Raw genomic sequence first — 20257 nt, 5'->3', positions numbered from 1 at the left:
TACATTGTTTGGTTTCCACGAATTTGCATAATTTTTGTATTTTCTTTTTTGATTTCTAGTTTCATTGAATGGTGATCTGATAATATGCATGGTATAATTTCATTTCTTTTACATTTACTTAAGCTTGCTTTATTGGCTAGTATTTGGTCTACCTTGGAGAGAGTTCTGTGTCTGCTGAGAAGAATGTGTATTCTGTTGGGTAGAACTTTATTATTTCAGTAAACAGGTTTCTTATGCCATTTGTGCTGACTTCTGATTTTTTACTAATTCCAGTTAATCTTAGATTAGTCTTGTTTGCATTATCTGGAGCTATTTGACTCATTTTCATGTTCTCTTGTTTTTTTAAGGTATCTTTCATTAATTGGTCACCAACAATAGCTCTGTCTTGTACTTCTGACACTTTTCAAATTGGTCATTTCTGCTGCTCATACTCTCAGGAGATTTTCAATCTCTGAATTTCTATTTGAACACTTTTTATAGACTCTAATTCTTTTCTAGGCTGCTCATTCATGTTTTGTTTATCTCTGATAGCTTTTTATTAGTGTCTTCTGTAGATCCACTGATCAACTTGCTTATTTGGCCCAATATCAGTTTACTTTATCTCCTGTAAGCTTGCCAAATGCCTTATTGATCTTTTTGTCATCTCTGCTGATATCACTTCAAATAATTTTGGCATGTGACTTTTTATTTCCTTCTCTTCAGTGCCCCATGGAGGTTTGGGGAAGTTGGGAGTTTTGGGTGGGATTTGTTGGCTTGTTTTCTCATGTTTCTATGTTTGTTTGTTCGTTGTTTTTGTGTTGAGGTTTGCTGGCTGACTTTGGTGGAAAGGTTTGTTTCTAATATGGAGACCTCTTTGGTTAATGTCTGTTTTTCAGTGGTGTTGTCTGGGTGTGACTAACTATGGACCTTTGCCTCTGTCCCAGGATTAATCACCTGTTTACTTGGGATGGGAGGTTGCAGTATCCAGTTCTCCAGGAATGGGCCACAGTATTCCTAACAGCCCCAAGGAAATACAGACCTTGGCATCCCAAGAAAACCAATTAATGGCAACAGCTATGTCACCTTGGCTATAGTAATAAAATTAACATCAATCATAAAATATCAAGTACAAACTGAGTACTGACAAATCCTAAGGACCAATAATGTACCACTCCATAAAAAAGAGATCTATGGTTATAGTGTGAACACTAAGACAAACCAATTATTGAACTACTATTAACCTCTTAGTACATAGTAAATATGTACTAAATAGAATAACTAACAATAGAACAATATTTGACAGCAATAATGTAAAATTAACTAGCTATCTATAGATTCTTTTGGTTTGGTTTGTTTTTTTTGAGACAGGGTCTCACTATGCAGTGTGGGGACTTACCCTGTAGCCCAGGCTGGCCTGAAATTTACAGCAATTCTCCTCCCTCAGCCTACCAAGTGCTGGGGTTACAGATATGCACCACTATGTCCAGCCTAGATTCTTAAAGGTTAAAAGTTATACTAGCAAAGATGGGGGTACAGGCGAGGAACCAGGGAATAAAAAAAGCAATATCTGAAAAATTAACAAATGGGATATGAGAAGGAGGAGAGAAAAGTGAGATAGGGAGTCCTCTTGAGGAGTAAAAGGAAATTAATAGTATTAGAGAACAGTAGAAAGAAAGAATGAACAAGAAAAAAGATAAACAGAGCAAAATATAAGAAATAAAAGCAAGGGCTGGGGATTTAGCTCAGCAGCAAAGCACCTGCCTGGCAAGCGCAAGGTTGTGAGTTTGGTTCCTGGTACTGGAGAAAAACCAAGAAAAAAAAAAAAAAGAAATAAAAGCAAGATAATAAAGAGGGGAAAAAAGTTCAAAGGAGAAAAAAAAAAAACTAAAAAAAGAGAAAAATCCCCAAACTCTAGAAAAACCCAATGAAGAAAAGATAAAAATAATAAAAAATAGAAAAATCAAAAAAAGATTGAGTCAATGAAAAAATTCCTTTGTTTTTGAATGAGTGGCTGCTTTTTATGATCTGTAATCTTGGGATCCAGCCAGTCACAATTTTCCCTGCCTAGCTTCAGGGCTATGGGTTTTTGAGATTCCTTCTTTACACCAGCAGCTCCTTTGTCTGTTCAGCCCAGACTGTGGTTACCACCCAAGCCAAGGCATGTCCTTGCTTGCACTGGTAGAAAAGAAATGTGACTAGCTCTCTGGTCTCTCTTCTGGATGTGGCCACAAGGCAAGGGCTCAAGTGGACTGTTTGACTTAATGTTGACAGTCATGGGATCTGGCTGCTCCCCTCTCTTTACAGGTATTATCCTCACCCAGAATGAAGTTGATTGGTTAGCCCTCACCTCTGTTATCCCACTCAAAGGAGAAACAAAATATAGAGCAGGCTTGCAGTTGGTGGATGATTGGGACTGTAAGGCTCAATCAGACCTGACTCTCCCAGCCCCTAGTCTACTTGCCAGCAAAGGCTATTCTCAGCAGAGAACTCAGCTCTGTGCTGAGTCTGTCATCAGCAACCACAGGATGTCATAAAGGAGATAAGATAGGACAAGGAATTTTGCAGGTCCCAGGACATCTACAGACACTGAAAATTTACACTGAATGCTTCAAGGACTTTGCCCACTGAGATATGAGACTGCTAGAGAACTTTAACCACAGATGTTTATTAAAATCTTCCTGCCCAATGTTTCTTGCCTTCTTTCAATCCCTGTGGAAGGGGCTCACTTCTCTTTGTTCCAGCCAGACGGTCTTTTCACCCTCTTTCTGCCTGCATCCAAGCACAATAAACTCTATGCCATGTTGCCATGTCTCCGTTGGCCTCTGCCTCTCTCATTTGTCACAATGACCTTGTTAGGGGTGGCACATCTGGGGCGGGCCTGATTGCTTGCATGGAAGGGGCACTGGGTGTCCAGCACAAGCCTGCTTTCTCACTTGTGGGAGCTGGGCACAGTAGTGCATGCCTGCTTGCTCATATGGGGGGAGGGTTGCTGGGAGTCCTTGTCACATTCTCACTCTTTGAATCTCTTTTATCATGTGAATACTACTGTAATTTCTTGAAGCAATGCTTGTGAAGAGACCAATTACAGTTCACTTCATTTCTTTTTGTCAAAGAGGCCAATTTTATTCCTAATTTCCCCAAAGATATTTTTGCCTTTCAGGTCTAATACTGAACACTGGATCACAAAATCCCATTATAATCCCCTACATGTTTAGTTCTGTAGTTTATTTTGTAACATTAAGAAATTCTGGTATATTTTGTCTTTGTTTCTCTCCTTTTTATTTTATCTTTTACAGAAGAAACTACCTCACATTGAATTATTGTGGTACTTGAGTTGCAAGCATCCTCTTAAGGATTCTAAATTACTTAAAATAGTTTACATTCTTTAAAATGTGCTTACCATATCATTGTAAAATAATATAATTTGTACCTTGATTTTTGACAAAATCAATAGTTTTAGTTTTTGTAACCCTTTTACTTCAATAGGATTTATAATATTCCCTCATTTAAAAGAATGCACACAGATTCAGATTATTTTCTAATTTGTCTCATTTATAACGGTTTTTTTTATTATATCTTCTGTTTCAAAACATAGGTTACTATTAGCAACACTGAAACATTTTAGTCTTAGGACTCTTTTGCATTCTCACACTGATCTAGACAATTGCTAGCAAGGTTCACACTGACCTGAGGTAATTAAATCAAGGGCAGCCGGAATTCCAATGAGTCTGGGGAGAAGCTGGGTTCCCCTTGCACCAGGAAGAATCCCTATCAGGACTTCTGGGAAACCAACTCGAGCCTATCAGAGAGATTGAAAGTAGAAAGGCCATTACATGGTAATAGTACCCTTACATTGTGACAAGAATCCTCTTAGATTTCCTCAACCCTCAAAAATCATTGTTTCACTGAATTCATCAAGTGTTTCCACAGAGCAAATCACCATACACTCTCTCCTTTAAGTAACAGCAGAAGCAGAGTTGTGCTGTGTTCATGTTCAAATACATTTCTCATTTCTGGCACATTTTTTTTCTCTGACATTATTGTGACCTGTTGCAGATACCCAAAGCAATGCTTTCCAGTAAAGCTTTTGATATAGGGATGATATTGCAGCAACAAATAATCCAAATAATATAAGGGAAATACAACTCCCAACCTGCTAGATGTTCAATATGCTGAGTTTGTGTTCCCCAAATCGAAGAATGAATTCTAAGGAACAGTGGTGTTTGAGAGTAGGAAATATTTAGTGAGAAAAAGATAGCTTCTGTCTAAGAGAGATAAAAAGTAGGCTCAGAAGGTGGGTTACCCAAGAGCCCACTTCTCAAAGGAAGTTTTATAGAGTAAAATCACAAGGTGTGTACAAAATCATGAGGTAAGTGTAAGGTGGGACAACACTATGATCAACCAATAAGATCACAAGTATAGTTGCTCAGGTAATAGTGAGCCAATGGGAAGCAAGTGTGCATGGAGAGAACAAGAACCTTTCCTGGAAGGGATGGGTCAAGGTCTTGGTCCCCCAACCAGGTGATTGATGCCTATTTAGAATATAGATCATTATTGTTTATCCCTAGGGGAAGTACGTAAGTGTAGTCATTCCATCTTTGTCTTGAGGCCTGGCCTTCAATAAATGCACATCCACCCACAGTTGTAATGTATCTTCTGCACTGACTCCTTCGAGGACATAGCCCTGTCTGACTGCTTATAATATTTCTACCCTACTTAACTATCTATAATATTTTCTCAGGGGCTGTAAGAGACAGGAAGTACAAGAAAATGAAAAGTACCCCCACAGAATGGGAGAGAATTCCTAGTATGACTTCTGGAATCCCAATTTGAGCCTATCAGAGATTGAAGATATAAAGGCCACTGCAATGAGATAATGTGTTCAGTTTTCAGATAAAGTTCTCTTTGGACTTCTCCCACTTTCAAAAAGCAATATTTCACTGAATTCAGCAAGGGTTGCTACAGGCCAAATTAGTCTGTGTCCTCTCCTTTAATTAACAGCATAAGGATAGCTAAGTCTTCCTGTTCTTCTGGCACATTTTTTTCTCTGAGGCTACTGTGACTTGTTGCAGACACAAATACAATACTCTCCAGAAAAGCTTTCTGGGTGGTGCAAGAGCCAGGAAGCACCAAAACAGTGAAAAGACAATCCACAGAATGTGAGAGAATATTGACAAATGATAGATGTGATACAGGACTTTTATCTAGAATGTACAAATAATTTCAACAAGAGTAAAAGGACAGCCAATTAAAATTGGCAAAGAATCAGATTACACATGTCTTTAAAGAAGATACACAAGTGACTAATGAACACATGAAAATATACTCAATATCATTAGACAACTAGGGGCTGCAAGTCTATAAACCACAATGACAGATAACATCACCTACTAGAATGAATATAAGAGAGAATTCTCATACAATACTAGTGGGGGTGTAAAATGATGCAGACACTTTGGAAAACAATTTGCAACCCCTCAAAGGTTAAATAAAGAATTACCACATGTTCCAGAAGGCCACTCTGGCTATAAACCCAAAAGCAATTAAAACGGATGCCCACAAAAATCTTGTATGCAAATTTTCAGAGCATTGTAGTTCATAAAAGCTAAAAAAATAGAAACAACACCAACATCCACCAATGATAAATGGGTAAACAAAATATAGTATATGTGTACAAGGGAATTATTCAGCAATGGAAAGGAATAATGAACTGATTCATGTTACAATATAGATGAACCTTGAAATTGCTATGCTAAGGAAAAGAAGTCAGTCATTCATATGAAATATGCAATGAAATGTGATATGAACTGTGAATATGAACTGTGCAATGAAATGTGATATGATACAGTCATTCATACAAAATCCATTTATATGAAACATGTGGATAGGCAAGTCCATTAATACAGAAAGTAAATTAGTGATTGCCTACCTTTGGAGGAGAAGGGGATGGATGGTTACCAATAAAAGATATGAAATTTCTTTGGGGATGATGACTAATTCCAAAATAGATTGTGGTAACTGTTGTACAACTGTAATGGCTTGTATTTAGATGTCCACCCAAAGCCTCATGTAGTCAGAGGTGGCTGAGCCAGAGTATATGACACCAGGATTGATTTATGATAGAATGATAGGATCAAGGGCACTAGAACTAAGGGTATGAGTGCTACCCACCCTAAGTAGCCTGGATAAAATATAAGGGAGAGAAAGTGCTGTGGTGAACCCTTATTGCTTTGCTACCTTCTGCCCACCATGAACTGTTTCTCCTCTGCAATGCCTGCCTGCCATTCCACCCTGCCTTGCAGCCAGCCAATTATGGACTGAAACCTCTACAAACTGTGAGCTACATAAACCTTCCTCTGCTTAAACTTTGGGTGTCAGGTATTTTGTTTCAGCAACAAGAGAAAAGTAACTAAGAAAATGACTCTGTGAATGTACTCTTCTATTGCTATGCTATACTTTTCAAATGGGTGAATTGTATGATAGGTAAATTATTTCTCAAAAAAGCTCATAAGAGGGGTAAACTGCCAGGCTGTACCTCAGTCCAGACAAGATGGTGTGTTGAGCTCTTAGCACACTGCCTTTCTTGTCATTTAAAAGTGACCAAAGCTCTGCTGGTCATTTACAATCACAAGGGTGGGAAGAAGAAGCTACTTAAATGCAAACTGCCATGAATGCAGACTGCTATCCAACAACTCCAAAATAGCTTGCATATGTGATCTGTCTCACAGGAGTTTAGCCTGAGTCAATCAGCATGTGCAGCATTTCACACTGTTCGTGCCTCTCCCTGACTTACTGCTAGTAACTCATCTCCATGCATTCCCCAAAAGGTCGTGGTGAGAAGGACACAGAGGAGGTACACTTGGGACCTACGTGCATCTTTACAAACTTTTACAAATATTACAGTGCTATAAGGAAAGAATTAAATACATTATGGTACAAGCTGAGTATCTCTTACTTGGACTGCTTGCGATTGGAAGTTTTTAAAAACATTTTTGGAATATTTGAATATACTCAGTGAGATTTCTTGGGAATGACACCCAAGTCAACAGTATATTCATTTATGTTTCATGTGCACTTTATCTAGATTGCCAGAATGTCATTGTATACAGTATTTTGAGTATGTCTCTCTTTGATTTCCACCCATGATGTGACATCAGGTATACAATTTTCCCCTTGTGGTGTCATGTCCACACTTAAAAAATTCTGGAGTTTGGAGCATTTTGAATTTTGGATTTTTGAACTAGGGATCCTCAGCCTTTATTTATGAACTTTGAATGCAACTATGGTCGATGTCTAATTTTTTTAAAAATTAGTACAGCAAAAGATACATTACCATTTATCTCCCTCAAAATTCTCCCCCTCACTTTGAACACACTTATCCCATCTTTTTTTGCCACTTTCTGAATCAGTTCTGGGAAACTTTTTTTCTGCATCAGTGTCCTGAACTGATTCAGAATGTTTACTTTTCATGTCTATTTTGACTTTGGGGAAAAACTAGAAATTACAAAGTTCCAGACAGTGAATAAGTGCATGAGGACTTATTCATGAGGATGCTCCATGTATTATTAGCTTGTGTTTCTTATGGATAGTACTCAGCAGCAGTATTCACTGTATCTTTTATCACACCTCATGAACACATTCATAAAATGGGAAAAAGACCAGAATACAGTATAGTAGAATGGAGTTCAACTCTGATAGCGACCTTAGAGCTAAGGGTAAGGGAAGAAAAGGGGCAGAGGACTCAGAGCAGCAGGTGTTTCCCAACTAGAATGGAAGTATTCCCATCTTAACCACCTGGACTATTATGAGGCAGACTGACATCAGTGCAGGAAATACCTAAGACTTGTCAGTCAGCAAGTTAACTGTTTAAAATAATCATCTTTGATGCTTATGACTACATTTAGAGCTTGCTTTGAAGAAAAGGCAACCCCAGATGGAGCTCAGCTGTTACCTCTGCGTGTGCGATCCTGTAGTGACAGCCCAGGGCTAGCTCCAGTCCCCCTCCTAAGGCCACGCCTTGGATAGCCGCCACCACGGGCTTCCCGTGTCTTTGAATTTCATCTACTAAAGGTCCCAATCCTTCTGCAGAGGATACAGGAGTGCTGAAGCTATGGATATCTGCACCTAAAGGACACAAAGACAAGGAGGAAAGAGTTTTGAGAAAGATTTGGGCTTTCTTGTTAATGTGAAGGGACTTGGTCACTGTCTAGAAGGCTCAGACCCCTTGAGGCCCTGGAGACACAAGAAAAGAACTATTCTGAGAAATAGAGAACTAAATAAGAGAACCAACAATCTTCAAATCTTTACCAGAAATCCTGTAACTTTTGAAGATCTGTCTTCCCATGTAGTAGATAGGAACTCAATCTAGAGGCAAATTTAAAATCACAGAGAAGAGGAACAGTCTTCAGCAAAGACCATCATTTTGACATCGATTCAACCCTTCTCATTTTTCACATGACCCTGTTCATCAACTCTTTTCACAGCAACTTAATCCCATGTCTTTGTTAAGAGCACAAGTCATTACAATATAAATTTTCAGGGTAACTGCATATATATTTGTCATTTATGTGTTAATCAACTAGCTTAGAATTAGTTCTTGATAGTTTTTTTGGGGGGGGTACAGGGAATCGAACTCAGGACCTTGCACTTGCCAGGTAGGCACTTGTGCGACTGAGCTATATCCCGGGCCCGCTTGATAGGTTTTTATGATTAATAAAAATAAAAATATTTCTTGCTCATTCTCACTACAAAAATAACATACGTATTCCAGAAAATTCAAAACATACACAAAACTATAAGGAACATAGGATCACTCAAACTATTGCCACACAGAAATAATATAAGATTTTGGCGAATTCTTAGTTTTCCCTCATGTACATGTATTTTTTGTGACACTGAGTAAGTTTTTGTCTCAATACCTATCTTAAATGACTGATATGAGAATTAAATGAAAAATTAATATATATATTTTAACATTGACAGCATACTGTAAAATATTATTTTCATATGAAATTATATAAAGTGACTTTTTCTTATAGCATTGTCTCTTGTTTGAAACCGGTAAGCCTGACACAAGTTTAAAAATTAGTCCATCTTCAGCCTGTTTACCTATTTCTCTTTGCATTCCTTTTCAATCTAGGACACATACTTTTTTCTCACCTATCCATCATATTTCACTTTCTAGTCCAATATTTTGTTTTGTTTTTTAAGATTGCTTTTGGTTCTAGAGAAACCAAATCTTGAGCCTTGAGTTCCTTGTTCCTGTACCTTTAGACTGAGATTGGTTTTCATAAATAAGACAAATTAATTTTTATAGGATAAATACATCAGACATTTGCTAAGTTGTTTAATATATCATCTCATTTCATTTGTATAACACCTAGATTGAATAGTGTAACAATTTCCATTTTAAAGATTGGAAAGTTAAGGCTTTGAGATGTTAAATCATTGGTTAAGACATATGACTAGTAACTGTTAGATTAAAATTTGCACTTGGGAGGTTTTGGTACAAACCTCAATTCTTAAATTCTGTATTACAGTCTTCTACTTATGATGTAAGTTTAGTATTAATGTCCCAATTTGAAAAAAGAAAACAAGGCACACAGAAAGGTATAATGGTTTCCCTTTTTAATTATAAAAAATGAGTATAGAGAAATCCAATTAATTTTTGAATATTGATTTTACTGATATAGCCAGGAAAATTGCTAGATTCTTTTGTAAATGTGACTTTATTTGGATATAGGGTTTTGCCCATGTAAGTTAGGTAGGTCATACTGCATGAAAGGGGTCTTTATAACACCAGGAAACTAGGCTGTAGACATGAAGGAGAAAAGGTCATGTGAAGACAGAAAGAGAAATTCCAGTATCTAGAAGCCAAGGATTGCCAGAAGCACAAGAAGCCATAAGAGACCAGGAAGGATTCTTCTCTAAAGTCTTTGAGGAAGAGTAGGCCACTGACATCTTGATTGCAAACTTGCAGCTTTCAGAGCTGTGAGACTATAAACTTCTGTCGTCTTACACCAACCAGCTTATGGAATTATTACAGCAGTCCTATGAAATTAATATAGGGACAGCTCCCTCTCTTTTGATTTTAACATTTGTGTTAACTGGAAAATATTTTCTTTGACTTTACAGGAGAGTTTTGCCAGTTAAATCATCTGGCCTGGAATTTATAAGATTTTTATTTACTGGTTGTATTTCCTTAATAGCTATAGAACTATTTGTATTTCCTTTTTATTGATTTAAATTTTTTTTTGAGACAGGGTCTCACTATGTAGTCCAGGCTGGCCTTGAACTCACTATGCAGCCCAGACTGCCCTCAATCTTGAAGCAATCTTGCCTCAGCTTCCCAAGTACTGGAATTACAGGTATGTGCCACCACACCTAGTTTTCTATTTCTTGAGTCAATTTTGTTAAGTTGTATTCGTCTCCTGACTCATAATGTTTTCACAGTATTTTTTTGTAGCAGCACCATATGCAGTGATAATTTTTGGTAACTCCTCATATGCACTGTTAGTTCTTTATTTTGTTTTTTACTTTGATCTATCAGTTTGCCAATTTTATTAACCTCGTCAAAGAACTAACTTTAACATAGTTGTTCTTCTTGATTCACATTTGTCTTCTATGTCATTAATTTCTCTTTATTATTTCCTTCCCTCCATATTTTTGGGGTCTATTTTATTTTTTGGTTTTTATTGTTTTGTGGGGCTTTTTTTTACCAACTATATCATATACATGCTTAGCTCATTTTCAGCCTTTTTTCTTTTTTAGTATAGTGTTGTAAAATTATATATTTCCTGATAAGTTTTACTTAATTTCATCCTCGTTGAGTTTCATATTTTATGTTTTCATTGTCCTTGAGTTCCAAGTATTTTCTAAATTCCATTATGATTTCTAATTCAGAGGTTAAGATATAGATTTAATTTATAAACACATGAGCATTTCTAGTCATATTTTTCTTTTAGGTGTCTAGTTCAATTGCATTGTCAGGGAATATATTCCAAATTAAGTTTATAGAGATAAGCTCCCCCCCCCCTTGGTATTGAGGACTGAACCAGAGGCTGTAGGTACATTAATTACACACTGTACCATTGAGCTACTCCTCCAAGCCCAACACAAGTTTTTACCTTACAGTATCTGATCAGTTTTTCTAAATGCTACAGACATCTCTGAGAAGAATGTATTTTTCAAATTTGTGGTATACCACTCTGGATATTCTCAGTAAGTCTAGTTTGAGAATTCCTAATGCTTTTCTAGAAGAATACAGTGGCATTTCCACTCACAAACTTAATTCATTCCACAGTTCTGGGGAAGATGGCCACAGCTGGCCATCTTCCAAATGAAGAGCTCATGAACAGAAGCAAAATTTTGCCAAATGCTTCTGTGTTTGCAAACAGAAGTGTCCCTGAACGGAGGTATCACTATGATCTTTTGAGGCCATGAATCTAATTACATTCTATCTTCTATTTCTGTCTTACAAAAACAAAAAAAGCAGGTTCACTGTAATTCTGATTCCCCTTTCTGTGCCCTAACACCATCAGTCTGGGTAGCCAACCTCAACATTCCAAACAGTGAGGAAGCCATTTCTCAACTGTTTAATCCTTGGAGCATTATTTTAATCTCTCAAACTCAGCCTTTTGATCTGTAAATGGAGACTGTAGGAGTTGCTGAAGATTAAAATAATATGCGCCACATTGGTTAGTAATAAAAGAACAACCTACACAGTACTACGTAGAGCAGGCAAAATAAATGCTGATTATTATAGTGACCATCATTTGCATATTTACTGACATGTGTCCAACAGCCGACCCTTTTCAAGCTTTTAACAGACATTAAATACCTCTGGCTGTAGATGAAGCTCTGAGAGGTGGAGGAGACATGCAGAACAAGTATACAGTACAGCCCCAGGTATCACAATCATCAAACCTGGCGCTAACTACCCTCCAAAGACCAGCCCACTATAAAAGAGATGAAGGCCAAAGTCTTCTCTGAACCTTGGGAGGGATCCACCCATATCCCCATTAGGTTCTCATTTTCCCTGTCCTCTGCCATTTCCACTCCCCGTAGTAAGTTAACACCCACAGGAACAGCCAGTGCAGTACTGATTTCAGTCTATGGCTGGATTTTAGAGCTAATGAGAGAGGGCTAGACACAGTTACCTGCACAAAAGTTGCCATTTTCTCCACAAATCACAATGGCTTTTACTGTATGGTCCGATGCAGATTTCTTTAGTCCCTCTCTAATTTCACGGAGTACAGCCGAACTAAAAGAAATTCATGAAGTAAGTTAGTCAGAATTAAGTTCCTACCATCTCAGAGCTTAAAAATGAAAAATTAAACATATACATAGTGGGTAAAGACTGTAGATACTTACCATTAAAGCTTTTATTCATTTGTCCAAATAACGTATCTACTGTGAAAGAGGCATTGGGTTGACTAAATAAATCCACCAAAGGAATGTTATTTTCCTGCACCCTGCTTTCATGTTGAACACTTAGAATCTGTACTCACCAATTTTAAAAACAACTATCAAGTGAGGTGATGAAGATGAATTCTGCAGTACAGGAACAAAGAAAGTGATGTAGGGGATCCAAGGGGGACAAAAGTACTTTCAATTTGTCATAATGGCAAAATAGAAGAAAAGTAGAGGAAAAATAGTCTACAAGATGTGACGAGCTACAAGTTAACTCAAATATCCATTCCTCTCACGTTCTTCAAAATAGTAAAACATTTATTTTTTAGTAGGGTACCTGGTATCCCAAAATAAGGACTGTGTTTCTCAGTCTACTTTAAAGTGAGGTTGATCCAAGGCTGTAGGTGCTGACCAATGGGATGGAAGTATATATTTGGTATATATGACTTTCAGGAAGAGTTCTCAAAGGGCTGCATATGCTTTTGTCTTTTTCCTTCCTCCATACTTGCGGTAGAAATGTAGACATGATTGCTAGACTGGGAGGAGCCATCCTGGACCCAATGGGAGAAGCCATGTATTCAGGTGGCAGAGCAACAGAGAGACTTAACTGGGGTCCCTGCTGATTGGGGAGCAGCCATAGCACTCCAGGACACTGCTGTGAGAGAAATTAATGTTTTACTGTTCAATTCATTATTCCTCTGAGGTTGGGGGGGGTTGTTTTTGTTTTTTTTGTTTGTTTGTTTTTGTCACCAACAGTCAAACCTAATCCTGCCTAACTTAGGAGCTAAAGGCAAGCATAGGGAAAGACAAAACATCTTCAACAGTAGATTTTGCTATGTTTCAGTATGTGAGGGTTTCATTCGCAGAAGAGATGGCTAAAGGCAAAATCAAATAAGTCTACGATAGAAAGAGAAAAAGAGCTGCGGGTAGTTTCTCTGAATATATCTTCGTTTAAGATTGACCAATTTTGCGTGCTTATATCTGGTAATCTGAGCAACTGATGTGAAGACAACAACATGCAATGTAACAACCTTTGGTGAATTCCTACCATCCTATCTAGTGAAACTCTGTATTGTCTCTAATTTTTTAAAAATTATTATTTTCTTATTCTCTTTAATGGTTTGATCAATCTTCCATTCTTACAACTGGTAATCTGAGCAACTTCATTGAAAATAACAATATGTAATATAACAACCACTGTTAATCCCTATCATTTGGTTTGAAACTCTGTTTCATTTTTAATCTCCTTGCTTTGTTTTGTTTGTATTTTGCTATTGTTCTTTTTTTTTTTTTTTTTTTTACCATTCTCTTTAAAATAAATTTTAAAAAAAAGTAACAGAGGCTCAGCACAGTAACCTAGCAGCAAGGGAACTCAAGCCAAACAGATGAAAGGAAAGGAATTTGCCAAGAAGATGCAACTAATCAGAACAAGGGAGGATAAAGTAGAATTTAAGAAAAACAATGAAGAAGCTGAGCCTAGTGATGAGCCTCATGTAATTCCAGCACTTGAAAAGCTGAGGCAGGAAGTTGCTGCAAGTTTGAGGCCAGCCTGAGATAGTGAGTTCAAGGCCAGCCTGAACTACATAGAGAGAGCCTGTCTTGAAAGAAAAGAAAAGAAAAAAAGAAAAGAAAAGAAAAAAGAGAGGAGAGGAAAAGAAAAGAAAAGAGAAAAGGCCAGTAAAGGAATGTTTAAAGGAAAAATGACATAAGTAGTCCAGTGGGGCGGAGGAAATGAATCACTCCTCTTCCCCCACTGGACTTTGGGTGGTACCCTAGGCCCAATTATCCTTCCATTGTTTTAAGAGAGGAAAAAAGTAAATGAACAAAGACCCAGGAAATCTTTGAGGCTCTTTGTAAGAGCCCATAAGACACACCCAGGCTGGTGTATGCTTCCTTTAAAAATCTAAAAGCCTGATTTACATGTGTTCTGCTGTTTTTATTTCTGTCACCCTGACACCACTTTCCTGTTTGTGCCCTCCTTTTTGCTTCTGCTGGCACAGACTTGCCCTGAGAACATCTTCCCATGATCTTGAATAAATGTAACTGTTTTTCATTTATCATCGAGTGTACACTTGCACTTCATTGCTTGCTGTGCACAAGAGGCTGGAATCTATTTGTTGGATCCACTGTTGCGGAACTCATGATCAGACCAGAGGGATGACACGGCGCCCAGGAACTTTGGAAGGTAGACAGCCTTATTACGCTAGCAGGCTGGGGGGACACCAAGGTCCAGATCATCAGCCCTGTCTTGGATAAAACAGTTACTGACATAGGCTTTTAGGAGGAGGTATAAAGGGCCAATAACAGGATATTTTACAGTTGGTTATACATGTCTGGTCATACATTGCTAGGCAGACTTTATCTTATGTAAGCTAATTGGGATTACTATTATATAATAAGGAGCTCCACGTAATGGTGAGCAGGAAAAATAAATCATTGTCTAAGACTGAGCTGAGCTGTCCTTGAGGTGATGAGTCTTTGAAAAACTCGAAAGCAAGCAAAACATAACAGGGTGCATTCCAACTGAGCCACATTTTTCTTGGAGCTAGTGCTAGAATGTTAAGGCTTGTTAAGTTTTATAATTTTCTAACTGTGGGAACAGGTTACGTGTCCCAATTCCATCCTTGTATAATGTTAGAAATATAAGTTTTAAGATTGCCTTTACATTTAAAATTGCCTTTATACCACCACATAGTAACAGAAGCAGACTACAATCAGCCGTGCCTTGGAATTCTGAGTCTTCTGGATTAAATCTCAGGTCTTTGGTACACAGGGTAAAAACAATTGTAAAACAAAGCAAGGAAGAACAAACTACTATAAAAGCCACATTGCTAAGACCGGAAACTAAGATACAAATTCTTAAGAAATAAGAGAAATACTTGTGCTGTGTGTGGTAATTCCCTTTAACCCAGTTACTTTTCACATTTTAACCTGCAGAAAATCAAACAGACCTTTTGCTTCCAACTGGTTAATTACAATCCAAATCTGACCTTGAAAAACAGACTCTGAAAAGATTACATAATACTGAGAGATTCAAAAGGAATACACAGCATCTGTGATGAATTGTTTCTGAACCACTACCACCCTCAGGATAGCCAAATCCTCAGATACTATAGTCCATTACATAAAATAGTGGAATATATATAAATAACCTATGCATATCATCATTTCTGGAGTACTTATAACAAATTCACTTAAATGCTACATAGTAATTACAAGAAAAAAAGAAAAAGGCCATATATTCAAGATACAACCTTCCTGGTCTGACTAACTATATTTTCCATCACCGGTTATTATGTCAGATTTGAACCTAGGGGTACAGTGGGCAATTCTCCTGCCATGTGAGTATCAGGTAGTTACAAAATGACTCTAAAGTAGCTCCATCAGTACCACTCAGTACAAGAGGAGGAGTTTCCCATTCTAACCAGCCCTGTGTGATTTCTTCACTGCACCCAACTAGGAAACTTTATTTTCAATTATACATTTATGTGTATGTATGTGTCTTCATTTCTCATGTAAAACATGAAGTTTCTAACTATGTGAATTATAGTTTTTTAGAAGTGTGAAAGCCACTATTCTGGACACAAGCTTAGTAATCAGCCATGTACTGCACCTACAAAGAGGGCAGACATTTGCCTGAACGGAAGGAAACATGGCTAGCTAAACTAGCAAGAAAGGCTTTAAACTATTCTTGGGGTTAAAAAATGAAAATAAGCACATCTTTATGAGCTGTTAAAAGATAACCTCCCAATAAAATTAGAAATAGGAAGGGTAAAGGAAGGAATGAAAGACATCTATGAAGCAACAATTTTTTAAAAAATTGGGGAAACTATTGCACTTGAGCTGCGATATAGTCAAATTTCTGTTTTAGTACACAGAGTAAATAATCTTAAACAACAACAAAGTACTTTAAGGGTCATATTGTTAAGGCTAGTAGCTATGAGACAAAACCTTAGGGACAGAAGGGGCTACCTAGCCATATGCATGAGAATTATCTTTCATTTTGTCACTTTTCACCTCATAACTTAGAGGAACTCAAGGAAAATTTCTTGCTTTTGATTGGTTAATAAAAAAATCAACACCCACAATGGAAACTGATTCATAATCATTACATAATAACTAGAAGTTTAAAAGGTATACACAGTCATTCCTCCACCTGTGGAAAGTTTGTTCCAAGACCCTCTATTTTCCCTATTAGGATACAAGAATCCTCATATTATAAGAAAAAGCAGAGCATTTGCATATAATTGATTCATATCACCATTTCTAGGATATTTACAATGCCCCAACTAACGTAAATGTTACCTAAAAAAATAGTTGTTACACTTCATCACTTAGGAGAAAATGATAAGATGAAAAAAAGACTCTACATATGGATTAGAGACTCAAGCATCCTGGACCTAATTAGCTTTTTCTGTGCATGGTTATTTGAATGGCAGATGTGGAACCCAAGGATTCAGAGGGTTGACTGTATTTCCTCCTGGGTAAAAGATGCCTACAAAGTGAACCAGAAGTATTTCAGTCAGTGCCAGCAAGGAGAAGAGGCTGGCTTTTCTTATCTCAACCAACACTTTCTGCTTTATGCTCATGTTTATTTGGAAAAACTCAAAAGGAGGCACAAAAAGCAACTGAAACTGGCTGTAACAAACACAGCTTTACTATCTTTAGAGCACTGAGAGGACTACAGCCTTATAGCAGGGCATAGGCCACAGAAGTCAAGAAACTGTATTCTCCCCATTTATGAGACCAGGCCTGGGGAATGGAATCTGGGGGAGAAATAACACTTCTTGAGGGCTGACCACAAGTTTTCAGTTTCTTTGACCTTAGTAGGTGTTATGGTTTGTGTCTGGATGGCCCCCCAGAGCCTCATGTGGTCATGTGGGGAGCAGGCTTTTCACAGGCGGCTGAATCTAGAGTTTGTGATTGGTTCATTGTCTGCTGCTGGGATTGGGGATGTGAGTGCTGCACCTGCCCTAGGGCGGGTAGCCTGCATACAATATAAAGGAGAAAAAGAGGCTTGTTCTTTTCCTTTTTTTGCTCTTTTTGCTTTTGCTGTCTTTTGCCATCACAAACTGTTGCTCCTCTGCCATTCCACCCTGCCTTGGAGCCAGCCAATTATGGACTGAACCCTCTACAAACTGTGAACTAAATAACTTTCCTCCTTTAACTTTGGATGTTAGGTATTTTTCTCAGCAACAAGAAAAGTACCCAAGACAGCGGGCCTCCCATTTTTGACAGCTTTTTCTTCTAAACCAAAGTTAATTAACTTTGTGTCTTAATACCGGAATTTCCCAAAGAAACAGAAGAGAAAATATGCCAAACTATATCTAGGATAGGATGATTTCAGAAATGTCCATTTTCATACACAGTAGTATATGTGCATATATGTGTCTTCAGCTGTTGTACCCAGTAGGAGGTTTCTTACTATGTGGATTCCAGTTTAAAAACAGTGTAAAAGCTATTGATTTAGAGACAGGTCTGCTAATCACCCATACCCTACACTTACAAAGAAGGATAATAGTCCCATGAATGGAAGGCACTATTTGGATAGAAAACAACTATTCAAATAAGATCACTCAGCAATTAGATATTATTGCCCCTCTACCACCCCCATGTAAAATTAGACTTTGGGGAAAAGGAGGGAGGAAGGGAAGAAAAGAATAAAACAAAAGAAAAAATCAGGAACATGTTATATTAGAGGAACAAATCGGAATGTGGTAAAGTCTCTATTCTTCAATATACAGGGTAAACTAGGTCAACTGGCACATGCCTCTAGTCCTCAGCTACTTTGGAGGCTGAGGCTAGCAGATCAAAGGTTGGGGCAATTTAGTGAGACTCTCTCAAACAAACAATAACAAAAATAGGGTTAAAAATTCTCAGAGAATAAAAGAGATAACGTGTGCTAGTGTGTGATTAATACTTTTCATTTACTTTTCACCTTGTAACCCAGAGTCAGTCAAACAAAAACTCAGGGAATAATGTCCTGGGTACAATAATTATCTTTCACCTGGTGACTTTTTACATGTTAATCTAGAAGATATCAAACAAAACCATTGCTTCTGACTGGTTAAATAGAAACTAGAACTGAAGGTAAAATACATTTTGGGCGATTATGTAATATTGAGACTTGTGAAAGGCATATGCAGTCATCCCTCAGCATCCACTGGAAATTGGTTCCAGAATACACCCTCTGCTGCCATGATACAAAAAGCCCTAGTCCATTATAAAAAATATTTCTCTGGAGTATTTACATATAACCTATGAACACCATCATCTCTGGACTACCTGCAATACTAATAAAACAAAAATCCCAAAAGGTAGTTATTATATTGTTTAGGACATCATGACAAGAAACTACACTTTCTTTAGAGACCCAAGCATCCTGGACTTAACTATGTTTTCTATTTATAGTTGGTTGACTAGAAACCAGGGATGCAGAGGTAACAGTGTTCTCTTGGAATTAAGAATGGCTCCAAAATGAGCCAAAATGAGCTCAATGAACTTTCCCACTCCAACTCATCCTTCCTGTGCTATTTACATTTGTGTCAGTTTTGAAAAATTCAAAAGAAGCAGATAAAAAAAGAAAAATGAATAAGATTATAGTAGACACAGCTTTACTGGATTCAGATGACTGACAGGACCAGAGGTTCTCAACAGGACAACAGTTGCATAGACCAAGAAAGCGTTTCTCTTTTACACTGTCCTTTGTGGAAAGTGGAGTTTGGGAGAAGGTGACATTTTTTGAGTGCTGACCACAGCGGTTCCGCTTCTTTACCCACCATAGGCCTCTCCTTGACAGCTTTTTTTTTTTTTTTTTAAATGAAAGTTCATCAAATCAACGTGTGGCTTGTGGCTACCATTTTTCAAACAAAGGACTAGAAGGGATTGAAAGTAGAATATGCCAAACTATATAACATGTGAGGATGTTTGATTTCAGGAAGCTTTTTAGCTATGCACATATATGTATGTGCTTTCACTGATCTTGTAAAACATGCAGTTTCTTTCGCTTTTTTACGTGTGCAAGCCACTGTCTGGCAGACAAGCCTGGTAATCAGTCATGTCCTATGCTTATAAAGGGGGTTAACATTCATCTGGATGGAAGAAAATTGGGCTGGTGAAACTAGCCATAAAGGAGGTAAACTGCAGGATAAAGAATTTTGAAAAAGCTCTTAAAATGAGCTAGGAAGAGACAACTTTCTAAATAAAATTAAAACTAGGAAGACAAAAGGGAAAGAAGGAAGAAAAGAAAAAGGGAAAACAAACAAATGAACCTAGTGAACTTGATGAAGAGAGGGATGTACACCCTACTTACAATAAATATTTAGAACAAACAGACAGGAAGGGGCAGAGGAGCCTGTGCTCGCGCCTGGAGGAAGTCTTCATGTGAAGCTAACGTGGATCCTAAGCACCAGGGCCTGTGGGTAGGAGCTTGCCACAGGCCTTCTGACTCCTAGGAACGAGGACATCCAACCTGTGGTGAGTGCTGCTTCAGACTCTCCATCTCGTTTCATCCTCACAACTTTGTAAGGTAGGCAGATTGCTCAGGATGTGGTGAAGAGCAAGTTACATGCCAGAAGTGTTAAAGTCATTATCAGAAAATATTGCTAGCTTGGCTATTGGCCTTTGAAACAGTTTTTTCTTATGGTCTTGGTGGGCATGGCTCCCATTCAGAGCAGAGGCTACAGAGGATTCCTAATATCTAGTGACTAACCAGACAGCCCAGAACTGATACAGAACCACGCTGTTTATGTTTCTCATTTTCAAAACCTACATTGTGAGGAGCTGGGGATTTAGCTCAGCGGCAAAAGTGCCTGCCTGGCAAGTGCAAGGTCATGAGTTCGGTTCCTGATACCAGAGAAAAACCAAA

At 37.8% G+C, this 20257-nt stretch overlaps 1 protein-coding gene across 1 annotated transcript in view; it reads right to left on the bottom strand.

The window, feature by feature from the left end:
• The window catches only part of LOC102012761 (peroxisomal bifunctional enzyme-like), a 42951-nt gene that overhangs the window by 12920 nt on the left and 9774 nt on the right, over positions 1-20257 (bottom strand). The window contains exons 2-4 of the mRNA XM_005383300.2: positions 12138-12241; positions 7931-8103; positions 3667-3778 (exon numbers count right to left, since the gene is read on the bottom strand). Coding sequence (XP_005383357.1) covers positions 3667-3778; positions 7931-8103; positions 12138-12241 — 389 coding nt within the window. The remainder of the gene's footprint in view (positions 1-3666; positions 3779-7930; positions 8104-12137; positions 12242-20257) is intronic.

This window comes from Chinchilla lanigera, unplaced genomic scaffold, assembly GCF_000276665.1.
Source record: "Chinchilla lanigera isolate Chin_1 unplaced genomic scaffold, ChiLan1.0 scaffold00019, whole genome shotgun sequence".
NCBI classification, from domain to species: domain Eukaryota; kingdom Metazoa; phylum Chordata; class Mammalia; order Rodentia; family Chinchillidae; genus Chinchilla; species Chinchilla lanigera.
Note: the sequence above shows the minus strand (reverse complement) of the source record. Positions and strands in the feature narration are given on the sequence as shown.